Raw genomic sequence first — 24,479 nt, forward strand, 5'->3', positions numbered from 1 at the left:
TCAGGCAAACAACTCCCTCAATGTCCAGGGATTGTCTAGATGAGTCAGATGGTTTGCACTTATGGGGCTTTTTTTTGGGTGTGGGGGTTACTTTTCTTCTGCTTTATTGAACTCCTAAAATGTGTCCTGCACTGTTCATATGTCATCCATACAGATATTTTAATCTTTATTTGTTTATTCTTGATTAATTTTAAAACTGTTAAAGGAAGTACACTATGTTGTGTAAAAGGAACTGAACAGATTGCCACTCGACTTTGGTTCTTCACCACTACTACTGTTAGAATAATTCTAATTATTATTGAAAATATAACTGCTGTGCAGTACATCCTACTGTTATGGTTGGGTACTTTATTGTGGTACTTTTTCTGCAAGGATTTTTATTATATTTTTTATTATCCTGGGCAGGTGTTTAACTACACCGATTTTTCATGAGGAATTAATGACTTAGCAATAAAGCAGGCAAGGCTTTGTGAGATTGTCAGTGAAAAAACATGCTTCCCTTTTAAATTACATCTGCTGTTGTCCTTTTCATGCAGGGGTTCAAACTTGATTTTGCTTTGAATTGTGAATTTGTTCCCGTTGAATTCAGTGACATCCGACAGACAAAGGCGAGCTTTAAAAAGCTGATGAGAGCTTGTGTTCCCAGCACTATTCCTACCGATTCTGAGGCAACATTCCTCAAAGCTCTTGGGGAGTCAGAGTGGTTCCCACAGGTAATTTATCTGACAGGTACTTCTGATAATCTATGTGCAGTACTGCTCACACAAAATAAATTCCAAGCTCTTGTGACAGAGGACTATTGTGTTTTAGCCAGCTGTTCTTTGCTCATTGTGAGCACTTTGCATGCTATCTATTCTGCTGTTACACAAGCATTACCTTTATTTTAATACTGTCATAACATTTACAAATAGGGGAGGCATTTTTATAACAAAATTTATGTTTTATAACATGGAATACCCACACAAAGAGAGACGACTGGGTTCTCTGTCTTTATAAATTCATGGTCTTGGTTTGAAATTATTTTATATATTTATATATATATAAATCAGAAAAAGAAATTAGCCTTTTGATTTTAAAACCAATATTTGACTCTCTCTATATGTTCCCATCCTGGATTTTGATATGCACAAGTTAAAAAACAAGCAAACATCTGTTGAGGGGTATGGGGAAGTGTTTGTGGGGAAGACAGGATTCTATGTGTGTTACTGTCTTCTCTCTGAATCTGTACCTTTATTTCCTTCTCTCATATACCTTTATATAAGTATTAACCAAACAAAGGCAAGGCTGGGGCAAACTTTGCAAGATTCAAATTAGGAAAGATGTGGGAAAGCCAGCTCTTTGTAAATCTAAAACCACTTTAATTACAGTGAATGGCTTTTAACAGCTGCTTGTTATGTTTGGAATCCACTGCAGAATATACTTTTCTCAAATGCAATTAATCACAGAAAGCAGAATAGAAACTTATGCTGATTTCTTAAGGAGGAATTGTGGAATTACTCACATGTTCCATGGGAGTGACATGTTGGTTATCACACATCAGGAAATGCACTCCTGGTTGAAATGTGGTGCAAGGGGTGGCTTAACTTCTTCCCTGAGGTGAGACCAGGAGCTGCTCATGGCTGGGTCTGGCCACCAAGGTTCTCAGGGAGAGAAGAGGTTGGGGGAGCATGAAAAAGACTTGACTTCCTCATCCTGTGAACATTTTCCATCACAGAGTGGTTGGGCAAGTTCATAAGTGTGGATAAATTCATCGAATGTCATTCCATTGTTGAACTGGTGAATTCAACATGTCCCCTGTAGCAGCCCAGGGATGAAGGGCAGATATCACTGGAGTTACTCTCTCTTGGCCTATTTCAGAGGATCTTTCTCTGCCTTGAGTCCGTCACTCTGCTGAGGACTAGGACATAATGTGACACGCCAGCTTTGTTACGTTTAAACCGCTTTTCTGTGGTTTAAATCATGTCATATCTGACTTATGTGATAAAGCTAATTTATGACTGATAAAGTTAATTTATGACTGATTTGGCACATTTTCTACTATTCCCTTGAAAGAACATAGATCTGTCATCTCAGAAATGTTTTCATTGTGTTATGCTTTCCTCTTCTGGGCAGTAGAAGTTTAACATGACTGATTTTAACACTGTATGAGCTATCTCTTTATAAGAATGTGAATGCATAGAAGAAAATTGAAGCGCTGCTCTATCTTCTGAACACAAATTATAAAACCAGGGTTTTTTTAACAGTGAATCTGTAAAACCAGTTTGCATATCAATTGACTCATTAAAAGTGAGGAAAAAATAGTCTTTCTTCTGTTCTACTGCTTAAGAAAGAATAGAAGAGTAAACAAGCATGGTTTTCTAAGTGGTTCTCTTTTCAGTCTTTTCCTATAAAAATTGCAGGGAAATTAGTCTGTTTGGGTTGGGTTTTTTCCTAAGTAATGACTACATGAATGCTCAGAAGAGTCAAGGTTTTTCTATCACAATTGCCATAGCAATATTCATCAGTTTTTTAAGAGGAAGAAAGCAGACTGCCATGAATAAGGATTAATTTTCTGGGGTTTAACTGTTGTTTGGTTGATCTTTTTTTCCTCTGATCTTCTTCAACTGAATTTTGTTCTCACTTCTCTGTGCCTTTTGTACTTTCTGAACTTACTTTTTTTCCTTCTATAAATGATCTTAGGTGATTCTTACCATCTTTTGTTTGTTTTCTTGTACTGTTTTTTTTTCCTTCTTTCAGGCTTTCATCTTTCCTATTGCTTCTCTTGGTTGGAATTATATTCAGTGCTGCACAAAGAACAGTTTCACTCTGCTGTAAAAAACTGAATTGTTTATGTATTTCCTGTTATGTTGTTTACCAAGAGTGCATTCATAATATACAAAAATGGTAAAATCATCATATAGATTTTTCTTTTTAGTAATAATGATGCAAAGGCTCATAGTGCAATGAAATTGCCCAGAATCACCTGAACTTCTTTAACCTGCTTATTTTAGCATCACTGCGTAACGAGTATTAAAGTGCAAATAATTCAAGTGTCCTCTTTTGATATATTTTAGCCTGTCTGCCCAGCTGTCTGAACTGTTTCTCTGTTGTTGTTGTTATTATTGTTCAATTCATTAATTTCCAACTTCCATGGGACCGAATATTAGTAATATTATCTTGTAAATATCTTGCATGGGTTCTCCCATCCAAGTACTTAGTGACTTTATGGAATCTTAACATTTCACAGGAAATTATTTTAGTGTTAAGCTCAGGATGGAATTTCTCTCTAGTAAATCTGTCAACTGTGTCGTTCCCATTCTTCTTTTTATGACAGCTGTTTTATTACAGTACTCATTGGCTTTAATACTTTAAGTTCCTATCTTCAAAACTTCCCTTAGTTTTATTGTAGTTCCTTAGACCGTATACATATTATTGTTGCCTGTACTGTAAATCCTTAGACTGTTGCATCAATGTATTTCTCTGTGCTATATGTAGATCCAGGAATACCTTTTTAAATATGAAAATATTCTATTTATTTTTATCATCTAAAGATTTATCTAGAGTGTGTTACTCATGCATAATATTTTTTAGCTTCACAGGATAATGCAACTGGGTGTGATCATCTCTGAACTCCTGGAAAATGGTTCTTCTGTTATGGTCTGTTTGGAAGATGGCTGGGATATTACTGCTCAAGTAAGCTGCTATAAAATACTTGAAATAGTTAAATATTAAGAAAAAATAGCAGGCCATACTTTTTTATGCAAGTGATGGATGATATGGTATGACATGAATAAGTTTGTTTTGTGGCAGCAGAGCAGAAACCAGAATGCATTAATCCTTGCATTCATTTGCAATTTATTTCATGACATGGTCCTTACAATGAATTAATTCCAAAGATCCTGATGGCCTTAACAGTTGTAAGACTTAGGTGTAAGATCTGCATTCCTGCACTTGACTGTGTGTAAGAATGAAAGCTAAAAATTGCCACAACTGTTCATTTATCATATTAAACATTTTACACTTTAAACACGGGAGAAATTTATTCGCTTCCATTCAATTTCCATAAATAATGTTAGGAGACCATACAGGGAGAACACTGAATTTGTGCCAAAGTGCCTGTAACACCTGCTGCAAGGACAGATCACCTCAAACTACAAATTAGGTGAATCAAGATCTGCTGCCTTACTTAATAGATGCATTGTGTCCATGCTGCTGCTTCATAATTCAGAAGAGAAACACAGATATCTATTATTCTAGTAAATAAAACCTTCCTGTGCAGCCAGCATCATAGTACCAGGTAAACAAGCACACGAAAGAATTTGACCATAATTATTGGAACCATTGCCAAACAATGAAGTGTCGAGAGGGGAGATACATAGCTGCAAGTGCAACAAGGCTGTGCTGCATTTTAAAGTCTTATTAAGATGCTGTGTACAAAAACAGACTGCAGTTGGCTGGGACAAAAACTCTGAAGTCACCCTCAGGACCAGTTCTTTAATGCTTTTTTGCTGAGGTAGTAGATACTGTCTTCTAAATGTTATTATAAAAGGGGTTTTCTTTCAAACATAATTTAAATGTTTCGTTGTAATCACCTCCCAAGTCTGTAGCTGCTTAGGTTTTACTTCTACAGATGCACTAAAGTCTCAATGTAATTGAAGCTTTTTCAAGTGGAATATTATTTGGTTTGTTTCATAAAAGTACTTGATGCATGTGATAAAATACTTGTCATTGAGTTTATATGAAAACTTTGATTTCTTGAACAATAAACAGATTATTGAATGCTTATATTCATTTGCTCATGGTTCCTCCTCACTTCTGTCACTCATAACACAGAATATCCTGTCTTGTGATCTAGGTGGTATCTCTGGTGCAGTTACTCAGTGATCCCTTCTACAGGACACTTGAAGGCTTCCGAATGCTGGTGGAGAAGGAATGGCTCTCATTTGGTCATAAATTCAGCCAGCGCAGTAATCTGACCCTCAACTGTCAGGGTAGTGGATTTGCTCCTGTTTTCTTACAGTTCTTAGACTGTGTGCATCAGGTAAGGCAATTCTAACTTCCATTTACAAGAAGGTTTCATGAAGAAATGTGTGTATTCCAGTATTTCAGATGTTATAGATACAGGTTTGGCAGAAGACTAGTAAAATCATTCCCTGGGTTTTATTAAAGTGGATGGATTTCCCCTCAAGAAAAGCTGGAGTGGTTGTCTAGAGGAGACTGACCCAAAGCAGACTCAGAGGGATGGTTGGTAGTACTGCTCTATTAAGGTTGTCTATATAGAGGTTTCAATTAGATGGTTTTAAAGCTATGACTGGCTTTTAGAGTCCTTTATTCAGAAGGAAGAAAGGACTGATTTCCAGTACCTTGGCTAAACAGTTTTTAATTCCTTGTGCCTGATGATGAGCCTTAAAGAGGCCTTGTGCTGCATCAGTTCTGGAAAGAATGACAGCTATCAACCAGAGGTTCTGAGATGCTCTGATTTTTATGCCTAGTGCATGTTCAGAAGAAGATGGACACCAACAGTTGTGTTGTGTAGGAAGAAATTAGGTTAAGATGATTATACTCATTTTGGATTGATTCTGAAGTCCGTCCTTTATTCATCTCAAACCACTAAATGTAAATTCTTTGCAGAGATTATGTGTATGCAAACATAAGAGGGGTTCTTGCATAGTTCCTCTTGTACATGTGTCCTTCTTTTCCCATTTCTCTGATTTTTCTCACTGAAAAAGCTGAAAGTTTCCTTGGCATTATTAACCTGTGTTAAAATGTTTGAATGACTCTGTATCACAGAAAACTACTGTTAAAGCACCACCCTTTTTACTGGGAGCACACATTCCTAGTGAATACTTGCATGAAAGAGGAGTCTGTGAGTAGTCTTACTCTGCTACCTGAAGAAAACTCCTCAGATTAAATAACTTCCTAAACAATGGAAAGCAATCTTCAGATATATATCTATGTGAGATTGGTAATGAGTGAACTCATAAGAAGATGTTATGGAAAAAAATCCCCACTTTTGTTTGTGTCCCCAGTGTTAAACTAACAGCCTCATTATTGCTGTCTCAGAAGTTAATACATCATATTCTTGGAATTTGCATTGGTTCCTACAGCATTCCTGTTATGAAAACCTTAGAAATGTTTGTCACATCTTCCCCTTTCATCCATTTCCCAGTGGTTGTGGCCGTAAGGTTATTTTTTATTTGAAATTGGGAGATTTCTCTAAAGAAGATCAGTACTGCATTTTTCGTTCAAATAAGTTAATCTGCCCAAATGTCACACTTTTTCTTACAGTAGGTTTAGGGTTATTGCTCCTTTTCTGAAGTACAAAAAAACCATATTGTTGGTTGCAATGGCTGCAACAGGACAAAATTGCCACGTGCTCTGATACTGAAACCCATCTGCCTGGTGGTTCATTCAATTCTGTAAATTAATAATTTGATTTGCTTGTGGTGCTGTGTTCTGTGTGCTTTCAGGTGTCTTCTGTAAGCTTAAATTGGCTGATTGGACAGCACCATCCATTAGTAGAATGGAGTAAACCTACCCCTGATTTTAAGCAGTGGTGTAAATTTGAAGTGAATCCTTCCAGCATATCCCCTTACCATTTTTTGGTGCTGGTCTGGTGCATGTGTACTAGATTTTTTGGGGGAAAAATTTAAACCTTCACCAATAATTTGTCACTTAGCTTAAAACCATTTGGCTCATCAATGTAAAGTGAAATCATGCACTCAACTGGACTAAGTCTAGTCCAGGTAAATCCACAGATGTGTATTATGGCTGCAGGGACCTCAGCAGCAGCTGCTTCAGTCTGTTTGTCTGCTCTGGGTTGCTCCTGATGACTTGCTAATGTAGACGTAGCCTACATCCTGTTTCTGCCCCTGGAAACACTTCGCTTCAGTTTTACTGTAATAAATCTTAGAAAGTTGTCATTACAAGGAAATTATCCACACATACCCGAGCAGTGTTTCTTCCTCAAGTGATTCAGAGATGACACAGATTTTGGAAACAAATGGGTTATCCAAAAGAAAGCTCAAAATTAAATTCAAGGATTCGGGCTTATTGTCTATGAAATAAAATAGACCATGTTTTCCTCATGGCAGAAGTCTTGGTTTTTCTTTAGGTTATGTTTAACAAAATCTGCAGTTCTAAGGACATGGAATAGTGGATCATAATCATCCCACCTTTAAAAGTTAGAATGAAACTCAACGTGTGATAAATCCCTGTTGTTGCCACCTGTCAGGTACCGTTTTGCCTCCGGCTGCATGAATGTGAATGTGTCAAGGAAACACAAGAACATTATCTTTGTAATTCACCTCAGGCAGCAGCTTTGGTGTGTGTCACTATCTCATGAAGTGTACAGGTTATTAGCAGGTACATTTTCAAGAGAGAGGTGCATTTTCTGCTCTGTGAGTTGAAGTGTGTGCACATGCCCTGGGTACAGCTGTGGCAGCAGGACCAGCACCTCCTGCTCCCCATCAGCAGCTATTCTCTGCTGCTCTGCTGGAGACAGCACCCTTCCAGTCTGAGCTCAGGCCTTCTTGGGAGCCTGCCTGCTTTTCCCAGCCAAAATGTTGGGGAGAATGGTTGAAAAGACCATTAGAAGCGGTTCAGTTTGTCCATCTGAAGGACACAGTAATTTCTTATAAGGAAAGAGAGGTCCATGTAGGGGTTATAATTGTTTTACCCAGTATATCTTCATCCCAGACAGGGCATGGGATGCATAATCAGTCTAATATAGATAATTATTGTAAGCTAAATGACCTACAGTCCCCTGGAAAATGCAATTCTGAGTAACTTTTCTAGAACTAGAGTTCGATTATTCTTCTAACTCGTGATGATGGCATGGTATTGAGTTACCAAATTCTAACACTGTGGTTGTAATTTCTAGGGAAATTGATTTTGAAGTCAAATTATAGGTTGAAATTTCATATGAATTTGCCATAAAAAATAAGTTTTCTCAGCATCTGTACTTGAAATTTTTTGTCAAGTTCCATTGGCTTCTGTGCAAATTGTTACACAACTACAGAATCCAATTAGATTGCAACTTGACCCTGAAGTGTAATATATTATGATCAGTTTTTAAGAATTACCCATTAACTGGAAGCAAACACTTGGTCCTTTCACAGTCTTTATAACCTTTAGAATCCATATTCTAGGTGTAGTAAGAAAATTACCAGAGCCAGTACATGCATTAAACGTCATGGGTTAAACTAAAGATACAGAAAAAACAAATGAAGCAGTGATTCCTAAATTAGAACTGCATCATCTTATAAAAAGTCATTGTTTATGCCAATATCTCCAGGTGTCAGCTGAATTATTAATGCAAAATCAGTCTTTCACAATAGCAGCATCTGGCAGATACTTTCCCTGCTTCTAAGGAGACTGAGTTTATGCAAGTGATGTCAGGGAGGAAGCTTTTTCTTATTTTTCTTCTGAATCTAGCTGGTAATTTATTAAATATAATTAAAACAGGATGATTTTTCTAGAGCTGACATCTTTCAAGCTCAGTGAGGAGCTCTGTCACAGCGCCCTGTGTAAGAGGAGGTGAGTGCTGCTCCCATGGGAGATGTGCTCAGTTATTCCAGGGTTTGCAGGGATAGCCTCATTGCCATTACCAGCCCAGGACCTTTGGAGTGCCATATTCCTCATTCATACTAGGTAAAAATTGATTTAAAAACCAAAAATGTTTTAGAAAACTAAGGAAGGCTGATATATCTTTAAGATTATTAAATACATTTAGAAGGTAGTTCAGTGAGAACATGGTACTTTTAAAAAGAACTCCAAAATGCTGAGTTTCTCTAATCATAATACTTAATCGGATTTTAAATGTTCATATATTATGGAGATTAAGACAACAACAATTATGACATTATTTACCTCTATCAGAGAAATGTTTTGCAGTTGTTTTTTCTTTAAATTAAATTATATTATAATAACTTACAGTTATTACAATATATCTGTATCCAGAAATCTTAGAAAGGGAATCACCCACAACATTTAGATGACAGGATTTTATCAGCAGCTTGTTCTTGTAACTCTTACATGTATTAAAATAATTGTTGGACCATAAGTAGAAGTTAAGACCCTGTATATATTTCATGTCAAATAGCAGAATGTTGCCTTTCCTTCTTAGAGTATATTAAAAAAAACTTCTCCTAACACAAGGAGAAAATATGTCTAAAGAAGATACAGGAAAAAAATCTCTTCTTAAGAAATAGAGCAAAGTATTTAATTTGTCTGTAAAACTGAAGTCCTGAATTTATTATAGGAAAAAAAATTCCTCTACTTTAGTCTTACAAATTAGTGCCGGAATGTAGTATTTGTATCAGGGGGGAAAATGGGGACTAAATAAGAGTTGGTACATTGAACTGACATATCTGAAAGTTTCTTAGCACTTTAAATGCCCAGCCTCAAGGTAATATTGAGATACAATAACAACAAATTCTCTGACTGAAACACTGTGTGGATAATTATAGGTCCTTTCAAGGGATTTTCCTGTCACTGCTGTAGGTTCAGTAGAAAACCTCTTCTTGCTAAACACCTTTTCCCCCCTTTATTTAGCTGGTCTATATGGAAATCTAAAAGTAAGCAGCTTCAATAACAGTCCCATCAGTACTTAAAAAACCCCACTGAGTAACTGACCAGTTAAGAGAGAAACTGGTAAGAGATTAGAGAGAAAATGGGAATTAGAATGGAAAAATGAGTGGTGGGAATGAAAAAGACAAGACATGGGTCGATTGCAGAGCTGAAGGTATATTACAGGTTTGGTGTGGAGCTAGACAGAGCACAGTGGGACTTCAGATGTGAAATTCAGTCAGCAGTTTCTTTTTCAATTGCAAGCTGTACTCATTTCCACTGCAATTAGGAATTTTCAGTTAATTGCTGTGTTTTTTATGAAAATGAAGACCCTGAGTCATAAACTTATTGGAAGAGTAAATTCTAAATTAATGTATGAAATTTCTCCAAGCACTCTCTCACCAAGATTTTTAGAATCTTTCATTTTATGTGGATATGAAGTATAAATATCAGTAACTAATGCTAAATTTTTTTTTGCCATGAATATTAAACTTCATGCTTAAAATCTTACACCAGCCTCTTTATGACAAAAATAAGCAGCTGTGATAAACCAGCCATTTCACAATCTGACAATGTTGTATAGCTTTCTTAAATAAATACCAGCTCCTATCTCATTTTGGAGACATTCACTGAATTAGGCAGACTCACAGACTTACATGGGTAACAATTTAAGTAGTGACGTGGATTTTTACTGTTTTAAAAGAATAATAGCAGGGCACCTCCTCAGTGTGGGGTTTTTTTCATGTTCTAGTATTTTGGGTTGTATTTTGAAAAGGAAGAAATTTCTGTAACTAGTAAGTACGTGAGAAATTGGCTGTTTCAGGAGTGGTAATGGGATGTCATTTGCAGCGTTGTCTCTGTACTTCTCTGCCTCGTGGGGTTCTGAGCAATAGCAAGAAATCCAACGTGAAACCTTTCAGTTGAAATTTGAATTCCAGCCACATCCAGGAGTAGCATCTTCACCTGTGAAGTCACATGGTGGTGACTCAAGAATTATCCTAGGAGGTTTATATCCAGATGCATTTCCTGGAAGAATCGTGGGGTTTGTACAGAGTATAATACTGCTTGTTACACAGTTCACTCTATCTGCTCTGAAATGTTTTTGCAGCATAGACAATACATGAATTTATTTAGCAAAAGGATATTCTAGAACAAAATGTTAGAAGGATTTTTGTGACATTTGCTATTTGTTTTCAGCATTCATGGGGGAGTTGTTTTGCTGTCATTTCACTTTATTATTTCTTACATATCTATTTGTATTATCCCTCAATATCCACTTTTTTCTTTTTTTTTTTTTTTCTTTTCTTTTCTTTGATTTTATTTTTTAGATTCATAACCAATACCCGACAGAGTTTGAGTTCAATCAGTATTATCTGAAGTTTCTGGCTTTTCATCACATATCCAATCGATTTAAAACATTCCTTCTGGATTCAGATTATGAAAGACTAGAACATGGTATGTGTGATCTTTGTGTATTGCCTATTGCTTTTGTAGTTGTTGATATTTTTCTCCTCAGTATTTGGTCTACAAAACTTTGCCTGGGTTAAGATGCTCACAGTAGCTGCGTGGTGACCACATAAGGAATTACATTTCAGATCTAGAAAGCGAAATGGAGATGAAGAACATGTAGTATTTTCTGCATCAGTGATTCCTGAGCCATGCCTCTGATGACCCTGTGAGAAAGTGGATTAGAGCCACGCCTCAGGGTTTTTTTAGCAATTTTCCCATGTAGTTCCACCTTCCCTACTGAATCCCTTCTTTTAACAGAAACAAAGTCTCTGTGAGTCCATCAGAGAGTGCGTAAAGATTCAAGAAAGAAAAGCCTTTCCATCGATTACCTCCCACTTCTTCCTCTTGCATTATCTTCAGTGTTTCTCTTTTTATATTTTCTGTTTTACTCCATCTGTCATGTGCAACCTTACAGGTTCCAAGCCTTAGCTCCCCTCAGAGCCATCTTACTGAGGCTCCATAACCACAGCTGAGGCTGTTCTTGGGACTTGTCCCCTGAAACATGCCCCAAATTTCTGTGCTTTGTGGGCTGCTTCTCATGGCATAGGATCAATTTCAATGCTTTTCTTAAAAACTGTTGTAGTTGTGGGGCAGATTAGACTTGAGCAACCATGTTATTTAAAAGAGAGTTAATTTCTATTATTTATCTTCTTTATTTATTTCCTGTTGCAGTGGCATTTGATGGTAGAGTTCGTTATAGCTTCAGTCTCTGAAATTCCTTTAGGCTGTGCTTTAGTATTTGTTGAGCATTGTCATAAAGCCACCTTTGTGCTGCTCTTTTCCCCAGGGACATTGTTTGAAGATAAAGGAGATAAACATGCCAAAAAAGGAATTTGTATTTGGGAATGCATTGAAAAGATGCACAAAAGGAGCCCTATTTTCTTCAATTACCTCTATGCCCCTGCTGAAACTGAGGTATGATCTTTGTTAAAATTCAGGTGGTTTGTTATTCTGAGTGATTCCTTGAATACATTTTGGTATTTTAATTGTTCTGAACCAAGTTAAGTATTTGGTGGACAAAATTGATCCTACCTGATTGATTGGAGCAGTATCTGAAAGCCATGGAAATGTAATTAAAAGGGCCAAATTCTGGAAAATGTATTCATGCATCCTGGTGAACTAAGTGAGATTCCTTGTTTGATTTCATTAAATTATATGAATTATTATTAAAATAGTCTTTAAAGGGGAACTGACTTTAGAGTCATAATGGGATACATTTCATAACAATCTGATTGAATCACATTATCTACGTCTCTGTCTTATATGATAATGTCTGTCCCATAGGCTGGGCTGTGTCTTGAATAATTTTAGAAAATTCAGAGTACACTCACCATTGTAGAATTCAATTTAGAATAACCTGGAAAATACAGGTATTGTGTTGTAAATCTTAAATTCAAAGGCTTCCTTTATGTCATTATAATGACTCTTTGTTTCAAATAGGCACTGAGGCCAAATGTAAATATATCCAGCCTCAAAAAGTGGGATTATTATGTGGAAGAGATTTTGGCTACGGGTCCTTCCTATGATTGGACCATGGCCCCTGCAAAATGCAGTGTTTCAGAAGAAAATGACCAAACAGATGGTTCAGTCTCTCAGACTAAGAGGAAAATAGTGTGGCCATGTTATGATGATGTAAAAAGAATACAGCCTGATGCCATCACCAGCCTTTTAAATGTGAGTACTTGTGTTGCACAGAACAGTGAGTTCTCTTCTGCTCATGAAACTCATATTTACTTTTTATTGAAGTTATTGCCTTACAGATGTACTGTTCTTAAAAGGATCATGATAGATGTCAAAATAAGTCTTTGGTAAGACTGACTGGCTGATCAAGAGATGTGGTGGTGGTTCTGGGAATCAGACTTCCTGCAAAGCTGATGTTGTTCTGAATGCAGACTTCCCTGGGTGTGTGCTTTAATTGTAGTCAAAAACTCCTCGTGGATTCATTTTTTCTCTGTCTGTTTTGAAGAATAAATTAAGTTTTATGTTGCCTTTTGTAGGAAATGTAAGAACAGCTCTTTTTATTTGGGCAAATGGTGAATCTTGCTTTCTTGACCTCTTTCTACTAATTTTGAAATAGGTATGTGGTAAAATAATGACCCAGATTCTTGGACAGATCAGAAAATAGAATCTGACACTTGTTGATTTTAACAATTGGGAAGCAGATACACAAACATAAACTGAACGTCTTGGCCCACATCTGTCAAAAGAGCTTGCCATGATTGCTCTTACTTTATTCCTGTTTACTAGAACCAAACTGATAAATTTAGAGTCTTCAGAATATTTTGGTACTCAAAATAGATGCTTTATTTTGGCTTTTTCTTGTTTGGGCTCACTTAGGCTGCTTAGATTTTGTCCTTTCTTCATTAGAAGATGAAAAATGATCCAATTGTCATCATTGTTGTAGTTATTTAGAGTGATTTAACATCTGTCTTCTCTTAGAGATGAAGATGCTTGTTGATTATAATTAATTAACAGCCTAACATTTGGTTATCATCATAATTGATAGTGCAGGAAAATGACAGGGGCATTCCTCATTTCCTTTGTTTCAAGCCAGATCTGGACTTGTATGTCCAGATACACATCCCTGTGTGCACTATTTTGAAAATTCTTTGCAGACTTCAGTTTACATTGAAGCTGGCATTATGAACCCCTGTATAGCAATGCTTGGAAAATCAGGATATGCTGTAGGCCCCCAATTCTCCTGAATCAAAGATGATTTTTAGCAAGACTTAATGCAGGAAGCTTCTGAAAGGATGAATAAGTCATTGAAGATTTTGATAGACAGTTAGCTTTTATTCTGGCACATTCCTCAAATTCCTTTTGGCCTGCTCCTTCTGATCCTGATTGATCGAACACAGGGATTAAAAAAAATAATAATAAATAAAGAGAATCTCATGGAAAACCCCCCTTGATTCAAAAAAGTCAGAGCTTCTCAAAGCTTTTAACTCCCCAGAAGCAAAGAAAGAACAGCCTCTCAGCAGGGGTCATTTTGGGGATTCTTCAGCAAAGCACAGAGAGCTTTTATACCAGGTAACCAGAGGCCAGAAGCACATCAGGAATACAACCATGTTCTCCTGCATTTCTTCCCGGGGTAGATGCCAGACTATCCATATCCACAGCTGTGAGAAACTGCCATATAACAGGGAAATTAGCCATATTATAGGCTAAAGATATGTGGGTCAGGTTTTGTAGAGTTTAAATGTTATTTGTGAATTAGATTATAGTAATAAAAGATAGCAATGGAGGGAACATGTGGAAAACTTTTGAGAGGTTGTATAAAGGTTAGAAAAATATTCTTCTAAGTTTAAAAAGCAAAGTGAACGCTCTTTTAAAACAAGTTGTTAATTTAGGGCTATTGCTGATATAGGAGAAAGACCTCTCTTTAATCATAAATCCACTGAGAATGTGTTGGTATCCGAAAAATGTTTCGACTGAGACCATATTTAGCATCGTAAATTACTGGGGAAGATTGATCCTCACTTAGTTTATAATGATAAGCCCAAATTTGTTTGTTCTAAAGATCTTTTTCAATTGAAAACTAGATAGTGGACTTCAGGATGTGAAGCTGAAACAGGGAAGTTATTGAGTGCCTTAATTCAGAATTTTCGTGGTAGAATGTGGTGCTCTTCTTACAAGAGTGGATCAGATTCTGGTACTTGTAAGAATTGTGAGAAATGAACCTGTGTGCATTCAGACACATTGTGGAGCAGAAGAGGGGATCAGTCTCCAGAGTTCTGGAGCTGCTGCAGATGTAGCTCCTGTTTCTAGCATTCATATATTCCAAAGCAGGTTATTTAGCAGATCTTCTGGAAGGCACAGTAATGCTAATTGCTTGTTATTAATTGCAGGAAATGGATATTCTCATTATTGAATTTGTTATAACCTTTCTCTCTCTATATATATATATATATTTCTCCTCCTGTAAGCCTGGACAACAGCAGATGAACCAGAGAGATAAATTTAAAGATTTTTTTTTTTCCATACAAAGAAATGCATCTACTCAGAGTCCATTCCACACATGGAAAGGGAAAAAAAAATCTGCTGTTTTCCCTAAAATTTAAAACTGAAGAGGCAAGAGTAAATCTTAGTGATTTATTGCTATGTATGTTTTTTTTACATGGGGTCTATTAAAGGAGAATTTAGTCCCAACATTTCAATTTATATACAGGAGATGGTTGAAAGTTTTTCATGAAAGTTTTTCATTTTAAATTCTGGAAGCACTACTCACTGTGGAGCCAAAAAAGAAGGAATGTGACCCAGTTGCTAAGTAACAAGTTTCAGTTACTTCCAGATTCTGCAGAGAAGTAGTCGTACTCAGAAGTCAAGAGTAGGGCAGAAAGAGAATGATCAGATTAAACTGACTAACTTAGAGATATAAAGAGTGTATATCCTTTTGCAGCAACTTGGAAAGGATTTTACTTTAAAAAGTGTCTGGTAAATTGGCTCAGTTTTATGCCTCCAGAAGTGTTTTCCATTCAGCATTTTCAAAGGCAAACAAGTAATCTAGAGAAAGCTTTAGTCTGGCTTTTGTTCATCATTCCTTACTTTTTTATCCACCTGAAGATGCTCCAAACAAAGGTATTCTGGTTTTATTTCTTAGCAGAAAGGCAGCATAGGTGACTTTCAGCTATCTTCAGTATTTAAAGCTTCTTGTTTGATTCTTGCTGTTAAGCCACATTTCTTACATTTGGTTTCACTTTGGAGTTTTCTAATTTACCTTCAGCAAGGAAAAGTTTGTTAAAATATTTTGTTCCCGTTACATTGCCAAATGCTGGCTCTTTATTTTCACCTACGACTTCAAAATTTAGTTCAGAAGTTAATTTCTGTATCAAAATGTTTTCTTACTTTAAAAGTATAATAATTTTCTGCCTTTCAAATTAATAATGATTTCCCGAAAAATTTTTCAATCAAAAGACCAATAGGAATTGGACAATATTATGAAATCTACTTTAATTACTAGGTAGGGTAGAAGTAAGTAGAGACTTACTTTCTATACTTTGAAAATAAATGTCTTGGGTGTTTAGTTGGCTTCTATATAGCAAGAGAAGCCTATGTCCTGTGGCAAATTTTTATTCCATTATTAATTCTTAATTGAATTTGCAAAATTGAAGTTTTAATTTTATTTAATTAATAAGAAGATTTTCATAACAATTTAGTTGTTGAAAGTAAAAATGGACAAATGAAGCATGGCAAGGAATATGGACCATGCTTCAAAGTCTTGACAATGTATCAATGAGTGTTCACAAGTAAACATAAACTCATAAAATTGACTCTTTTTACTTAACTTTGCACTGTCTTATTAACAGGAAATAACCCTAACTGGAGGTTATCAACATAGGTCATATTCCCAAGTTCCAGAACAAGAACATGTTGTTACAGTTTGGCATCCAAATTGAATAAATCTTTCTGTTTCATTTCCTTCTTTTATTACAGCTTTGTATCATATTTTATAAACCAGGGTAAATGTTAATATTGGCAATGCACAATGTTGGTGTCGCAGCACAGAATCTGTTCTTTGTAAATATTTTCATAAAATACAGCCTGTCCTTATCAGTGCTGTGTTTCTGTTATGGCACTGGGTGTTGAATTCTGTGTGTTCAGGAGAGCTGGGGGAGGACTGAAAGCCTGGTGGCTCCTCCAACCTGGAAATGCAGGAGGAGCAGTGTGATGCAGGGTGATGCTGTCCATGGGTGCCTTTGACTCCTGGTTCTGATGGATCTCAGTTTATAGCTCCTATGATGGAGGGTTTTGAACTTCACTGGGTGAAAAGGTTGACTAGAGAACGGTTGTTTTAAAATGATTGCCAGGGAGTGATCAGTTAGAAATGTTTATTCTTAAGGAAACCCTTGTTACTTGTTCCAGGAGATCGAAAGGTTGGAAAGCAAATTAAATCAGAGCCCAGAGAGGTGGCAGCTCTTGTGGGAAAGGGTCAAAATGAATCTAAAGGATGACACCAGACAAGACAATGTAAGTAGAAAAGAGTTTGTCCAATAGAATAATTGCATTCCTGCTGTATAGGCTACCTGAGGCACTGACAAAATCACTGTATTTCTTGGAGTAAAATACTGCTTTTGAAAAACTGAATACATTGTTCTAACCCATGATATTGGCCTTTTATTTCTTCATGTTGAAAAATATATTTTTATTTGTGCTGTTTATCTAGTTGCTTTTCCAGAGTAGCTTAAGGCATACAGATAAAATCAGCATTTTACTACTGCACAAATGTTTGGTTTTATATATTTAAGAGATTCTTGAAGTACTAAGCAAGCTCTCCTGAAAGTAGCCAAAAAGATATCACAGATTCTCAGAGATAAGTAAAGGTATTTCCATGGCTAAATGGTGTTACAGTTTCTGAGACAAGAAATATTCACACTTGTGTTTCCAATTCCTGACCGTGGTAACAAAAAGAGCTGACAGTAGAGACACTGTCTAAGTCAAAGGCTGTCTCTTTGCTCTCTGTGTGCACCAGCAATAATGCTAGATAGTGCTTTTTGGGAGCTTGGCCTCTGAACTTTGCACAGTGAGTTACAAGTTCGAGACTCTATCTGTAGAGTGTTGTCATTTAGAGTAGGACCAAATACAGGATCCCTCTTGTTCCAGGTCATTGAGATTCTACTAAAATGACAGGGATCTATAAAGTAGCTCTTGGAAGTTGTAGTTTTTCCTTTTCCCCCTTCCTTCCCTTTGAAATCAGGGAAATTCATTGTATCTAAATGTCTGTTCCGTTTTAGATGCTTCTGAGAGAGCAAGGCAAACATTGTTCAGTATTATGTCACTGGAATATATGAAGCTTTATGAAATACTGATTTCTCACACCTTGTGAACCCTTCTGCCTAAGAAATGCAGGGAATTGCCCTTGCTCTGGCTTCTTCCTGGTATTAGGAAGGTTTTTTTTGGCCTCTCCGTAGTTCCCAACTTCCCTGTTGTACCATGTATTTATTATCAGTACAGCACTGAGACCATCTCACAATTCAAGACACATTGCATTACCTTTTGTCTTATGTTTCCCTCTCTCTCAGCTCCGGAGACATCCCTCTGGCTCCTCGGGGATGATGTCACCTAATCTACATTCCTATCAGAAGAGGTCTTTGCTGGAAATACCTGACAGTGGGCTGGGCGAGGAGCAGAGTTCAAGCATCTCTCCCTCTAATGGAGTAGACAGAAGAACGACAACGCTGTACAATCATTTCACATCAAAGAATGATGAAAATAGGTAATCTGAATAATCAGACAGTATCTATGGATATTTTATTAGATTGGTACAAGTCTCTGCCTTAGGAAGAAATGAAACTTTCATGTGCACAGAATGTTTTGTGGCTACCTTATTTCTTCTTTTTGGATTTGATTACATTTAGTTCATACTTCGCTGGGTGGGCCTCTGTCTCCTACCAGCATCCTTCACCCTTCCCTTTCATTAGATGCACAAGCAAATTGTAGCTGTACATTTAATGCATCCAAAGTACTAAAAGAGTGTTTTATCCGTGTATCACAGTTACCAATAGCTAAACTATTGGTTTAAATCTGCTGGTTTTCCTGCAGGAAACAAGTGTTTGATATGCATGTGGTAAGTGTTTAATAAGTATGATTTGGGGGTTTTATTTCTCAGTAGTATCCATATTATGGAATGACAGGCTGCTGTATTTTCTGTCCCTCTCAGATCCTTTGAAGGTACGCTCTACAAAAGAGGAGCTTTGCTAAAAGGTTGGAAACCCCGTTGGTTTGTACTGGATGTGACAAAACACCAGGTAAAACCTTTTCAGATAATTTTCATTGTTGTGTTGCTCCTTTTCTGTGTAGTGGGCTTGTATAGATTGATCTTACAAACAGTATTAGTAATGATGATTTTCAAATGTGATGTGTGCTACATCATTCATCCACCTATCAGTGTTTGTCTTAGGTATCTTGCAGCTGACACGGAATTCTGAGTGGACAGAGGGATTTTGGTATTTTGCCTTTTATTTTCTAGAAAAAAATATGCCAGAGTATTTTATAAAAATATATGAGAGTATTTTAAAAATATATAGGAGCATTTTAGATTAGTTAGAGTAGTGTAAATTTAATAAGAAAATTTTTCATAGGTGTTCTACCTAATTATTGTACAAAAAGGAGCACCAAAAATAGGCATCTGTTGTTCTAAACTTTTTATCCAATTTATAATGTATGCCAGAATTCTGCAATAGAAATTTATGGTCTTGTGTACTTCTAATAACGTTGGGTCATCAGGCAGTAAAATATTCTGAGCCAAATAATACACAAAGTGGGGGTTATAACTTCTTAGACTCCTGTATGCATTTGTTTAGATAAGTATTCATTTGTTGTAGTCAATACAGTTAAAAATATGTAATATGGATAAAGACAGACATCTCTTGAAATGCTAATTGAGTACTTTGAGATCAGTGTGGTAAATACCAACAAATGGGCTGTTTAAAATTATTCTTCCTAATATATTCTGTATGTCTTATCTATGTATCTTATCTATAGGGGGAAAGGTTCATTTTGCAGGAGAAAAAGATACTTTTACATTTTCTATCTAGCCAAATAACCTTCTGAATATGATAGACGCAGGAGTAATACAGGTCAATCCTAGCTGGAGTTCTGTTTGACTTTTGCTGTGAAAGTTAGTGTTGCTATTTTACATTGGCTTATGGGAATTTGTTAGGGTTTTGTTGTGGGGCTTTTTTTGGAATTTTTTTGCATGTTGAAACTCGGTTTACAGAATGATTAATATCCATATCAAAGTATCTTTGTAAGGAGGGGAAATAAAAAAAGCTCAGACTTCATTCAGCCTCTGTGTGCGGTATAGGAAAATGTGAACTCTCTCTGTGGTTTATAATTACCTAAAATTACACTTAAATTTCTGCTGATCACTTTAAAATCTGAAATACAGAGAAGTATTGCCTCTATCAATGCCTCAGTGAAGTAAAGCTTTTGTTTTAGTTTTATATAATGATCAGTGAAAAAATGGTTCTGCTTTCCTGCTTCACATGTCCTCTGCCCAGAGCAATCCATGACTATTTGCCTCTCTGCTCTGCAGCTCTGAGGACAAAATGCTCTTCCCCCACCTCCTCAGCTCCTAGTAATTTTTGTGCCTTCCACCCTTAGCAGCCAATGCCCCCAGGCTGCATCCAGGAAAAGGGAATTAATCTGAAAGATCCATCTAAAAGTGTGTCTGGATTGGTTTTTTCTCTTGTGTTCCAGCTGCGATACTATGACTCTGGGGAGGATACGAGCTGTAAGGGACACATAGATCTCGCTGAAGTGGAAACTGTGATTCCTGCTTCTCCAACAATTGGAGCTCCAAAACATGCCAGTGAAAAGGCGTTTTTTGATGTAAGTATATCTGCCCTTTATGTGATCTTTATGTGAAACTTCCTTCCCTTGGTGTTTTTAAGCTCCTGCTTCCAGTCCTGCAGGAAGGTATGAGCTAGGAAGGAGCTGTTGTTCCATCTCAAGACAATAAAAAATTTTATTGTAGCTGGGATCACTCTCAACAGCAACAGTTCAAAACTGTTACATTCAGACTCAATAAGCACACTGAGCATTGCAATTTAGAGTTTGCAGGTTCTCTTTTCCTTGTGCTGACATCTTTGTGCCCTTGTTTTTCCTTTGCAGCTGAAGACAAATAAACGTGTGTATAACTTTTGTGCCCAAGATGCACAGAGTGCTCAACAATGGATGGACAGGATCCAGAGTTGCATTTCAGATGCATAGAAAGGAGAAAAATGTTCCATGAGAAAGTCTCATTTAAAGCACCTCATCCTGGAAGAAACTGAGTTCTGGAATGTTACTGACAACACAACCCACCTTCCTTACATTTCAGCCATAAAAGTTCATGATAAGTTCTTTTCTGTTTAATAATTATAACCACTGTAACTGCTATTTTTTTTTTCTACAGGGAGGACTTGGAAAAATAATAATGCATTTATCCTGAATTTCCTCCAGAACAATTCCTAGCTATAAAAGTGGGCTGTATTTGCACTAGCATCTGATCCTGGTTTTCTCATTTCAGAGCTCTTCTGTTAGGAAACCTGTCCAAAGGAATGTGTAGAAATTTTCCCTTCAACCAGAAGTGTATTTTCGCTTTATTTAGATCTTTAAGCAGAATGTTCTTATTTCCAAGCTAGCCATGAATAAGAGGGAACATGTCTACAATTCCTAAAAACAAATAAATTAATTGAGCTTGTGAGTCCAGCGACATACACACCAGGTTGCCAATATTTATAAGCAGTCAATATTTTTAAAGACCAAAAATTGAAATTGCCTGATGCCAGACTTTCAAGTGTCTTCTCAGTGTGCAGGTCATTCTCTAATCTCGTGCTCTGCTGGGTGCTTCTGCAATGTTGTTATGGAATTTCAAAATCTAGGGATTACCTGAAGAGCATAGATAGCACTTTTATTTTAGATTCTGTTTGCAATTCCAATGGGATAAATGGAAGAAAACTGGCTGACACTACCCTGGAGCAATGGAAAACAACAAACTAGGAATTCAGTAGATGAAGGCTCTCTTGTGTGTGAGTTGTATGTGTTAATTTATATGCTGTTCTGCTCACTGTAAAATAAAAAATAACAAACATGATAATGCACTAAACAATGAAGCAAGCACTTGCACTGAAATCTTTACAATGCAGACTATTTTGCAGGACAGAGGTAAGTTATTTGTAGCAGAACAAAACAAAACTAGCTAGTTAACAGCATTTACAGATGTTAGATATGTACATAATCAAGTTTGAGGTGTCGTGATTTGATACTTTTTAAACATTTTTTTGCACATTAATTGGAAGACTGTTTATAGATTTTTACTTTTGATGAACTTGTGTTTGTTCTGCTTAAAATCCTGGTGAAACATTTTTAATAGCCCCAAATTAGTTGAAATTTTACAGTCTACAAATAATGAGGACTGAGTAGAATACGTAGGTAATTAAGCCATTGTTTTTACTTTGAAATGTTAATATGTTAAATAGCACACTAATATTACAAGAGGTCTGTATATATGATTCACTATTTTCTCATTTTTCCAGATGTTCTGCTTGTAATTTAATGTCAGCCTAACCAAACTGACTATACTTACAAGATTTTTCAGTTATTAAACTTTGTGGATTTTTTTATAACTAATGTGTTTTGTCAAAAAGGAACATAGATTTCTCACCACACACAATAGGAAATGCAGCTGTTTTTAATGCGTTTGCAATTTCAAAACAAAAATATGAAGGATTTTTCTAGCATTTTTCAATTGACGAATTTCCACCTGTGACAATGGTGTTTGCACATTTGTATTTTTCTTTGTATATCAAGTACTTTTATATGTACTTTGTAAAATACTGATCCTGTTCTTAGGTTATATGAAGATATACATACCACTGCTTATTTTGTAACTGGTTAATTTTAATGCTTGTATGTTATGTGATATATGTATGCTAACCATCTTGTAATAAATACACTCCTTAAGGAAAAGCAAAAACTTTCCTTTTACTGTAAAAGAGAAGAAAAGCAAGACCCACCTGTTGAAATATTCTGCGGACACAAGACAAATCCTTATTTACTCTGTATTAAGAATAGTGGGTGTATTCAAAACTGTGTGGTCTTTTGTATACTTGTAAATATTCTTACCTAAAAGTTGCACTTGGGCATCCCTAACTCAAACACTTGTCAACAGTAACACTAAAGAAATCAGAATTTAAAGCGAAATTATCATTCTAACAGTCTCAATGTATAGCCTTTACCAAAAGGCTAAAAACATGTAATGTTCATACTAAAGTCATTGAATAATGATGTTAAATATATTTTTTAAATGTAAAGGTTCTGTATGGTATCGCCAACATGAGTCAACTGCATACTTTCACCATGAGACGTGTCTCACTCATACCACCTTATGCAAAAATTATCTAGTTCCTAAAGAAGAAACTATTAAAAAAAAATGGCAAGGTCTTGAGACTGTACATCTCAATGGAATTCCTGAGTGTTGTGTGGGACAGCAGAGTCCAAAGGGAAAGGGAACGTGTGACAGAGGTGGGGGACCTGTGGCACTTCTGGGATGCTGTGGTGCTTAGAGGACGTGGTTTGCATTATTGAGCTTGGCATGGATGCTGATGTTGCCTTAAATGTTGATCTCAGTTTTTAGTGTCTGTATTGATGGAAAATGGACTTGAGCAACTTAACTTAAAAATACCCAAATAAAAGCTGAAATGAGAGACGTGGTGTTTGTGGTGTCTGTGTAAGGAATATACAAGGAGGGGGTAGAAAAAGGCTCTCGGTATGAAGACACAAAGTTTGTGTTGTCCCTGGAGGTCTCTCCTCTGCAAAATGAAGGTTCCAACAGAAACTTACAAAAATGTGGACAAGCCAGCATAGCTGAAGCTACAGGATTTGCCAGTTTGTTGAATTGTAGCAGTAGCAGCAGCAGCAGAGAATTAGTAACCCAGAATTTGTTGGGGAAAAATGCTGTGTACAAAGGGACTCAACTTCATATTCCACGAAAATTTTCTAGAAAAATCCACCCAGGAGTTGGAGATGAGCAGTGTGCTCCCTCTGCTGTGTCACATCACTATTCCCACACTGTGTATCACAACATTCCTACTGTAGAAGAGAGAATTACAACATTACAGGTCTGACATAAGGGGAGAGGATTGTTTGCCCTTTTCTGTGTTCAGTAACAAAACATCCACGGCGTAGGTGGAGGAATGAAGCGAGTTTAGGCTTTGAAGAGTTGTTACTGGGGTATTATATCAATGATTTCTCTGTCCTATCTAACAAGTGTTTTCTATAAAACCTCTTTCTTTTGATGGAGCCTTAGAATTACTACACAAAAAAATAAAATACTTAGCATGCCACACATGTGGGTCACTGGTTATGTAATGGTACACAAACAGCTAACAGACCCAAGAACAAATGTTCAAAATTTTGTGTCACATCCCACACACATTATTTGTATCTGATATTTTGTGAATTTCAGACATAACAAAAATGCGGTGATCTTGTCCAAATACTGTCATTTTGCCATTTCACCCTGTAATATTCTTGGAGTATATTGAAGTGGCTGCGCCACATTTCTCATTTTTCATATTTGTGATCATCCAAATATTTTGTCTGTTCATGATTATCCTGTGGTTGCTTTGGAGAGTCAGAAAACTGGAATTAATCTACCCGTTCCCCAGTTATGCCGAGGTTCATGCTGAGTACCACTGTCACACCTTCTTTCTGGGGGTTTGTCTGTATTGGATCAGTTTCTTCCCCAATTTTGGCTTCTGTGCAAGCCAAGGCCAGTGGTAGCATCCACGTTCTCATTCAGGAAATTTTCATCTTGGAGTTTTATCACATCTGATTTTTAATTAATTGACTGTCAATAAGGATGCTACAAGTTCACTATTGTTTCCTCTCTTCACTTACCAGTCAACATCCAGTGGGAAATTAAGTTTTGTTCGGTT

At 36.5% G+C, this 24,479-nt stretch overlaps 1 protein-coding gene across 1 annotated transcript in view; it reads left to right on the plus strand.

The window, feature by feature from the left end:
- Positions 1–23,246, plus strand: part of SBF2 (SET binding factor 2) — a 230,777-nt gene extending 207,531 nt beyond the window's left edge. Inside the window, exons 32-42 of the mRNA XM_066320756.1 lie at positions 537–713; positions 3,571–3,672; positions 4,835–5,020; positions 10,878–11,004; positions 11,846–11,973; positions 12,499–12,732; positions 16,921–17,025; positions 18,078–18,271; positions 18,716–18,803; positions 20,257–20,388; positions 20,671–23,246. Of these exons, the coding sequence (XP_066176853.1) occupies positions 537–713; positions 3,571–3,672; positions 4,835–5,020; positions 10,878–11,004; positions 11,846–11,973; positions 12,499–12,732; positions 16,921–17,025; positions 18,078–18,271; positions 18,716–18,803; positions 20,257–20,388; positions 20,671–20,769 (1,572 nt within the window). The 3' untranslated portion in view covers positions 20,770–23,246. The remainder of the gene's footprint in view (positions 1–536; positions 714–3,570; positions 3,673–4,834; positions 5,021–10,877; positions 11,005–11,845; positions 11,974–12,498; positions 12,733–16,920; positions 17,026–18,077; positions 18,272–18,715; positions 18,804–20,256; positions 20,389–20,670) is intronic.
- The last annotated feature ends 1,233 nt before the right edge of the window (positions 23,247–24,479 follow it).

Source organism: Sylvia atricapilla, chromosome 6, assembly GCF_009819655.1.
Source record: "Sylvia atricapilla isolate bSylAtr1 chromosome 6, bSylAtr1.pri, whole genome shotgun sequence".
Classification (NCBI taxonomy): domain Eukaryota; kingdom Metazoa; phylum Chordata; class Aves; order Passeriformes; family Sylviidae; genus Sylvia; species Sylvia atricapilla.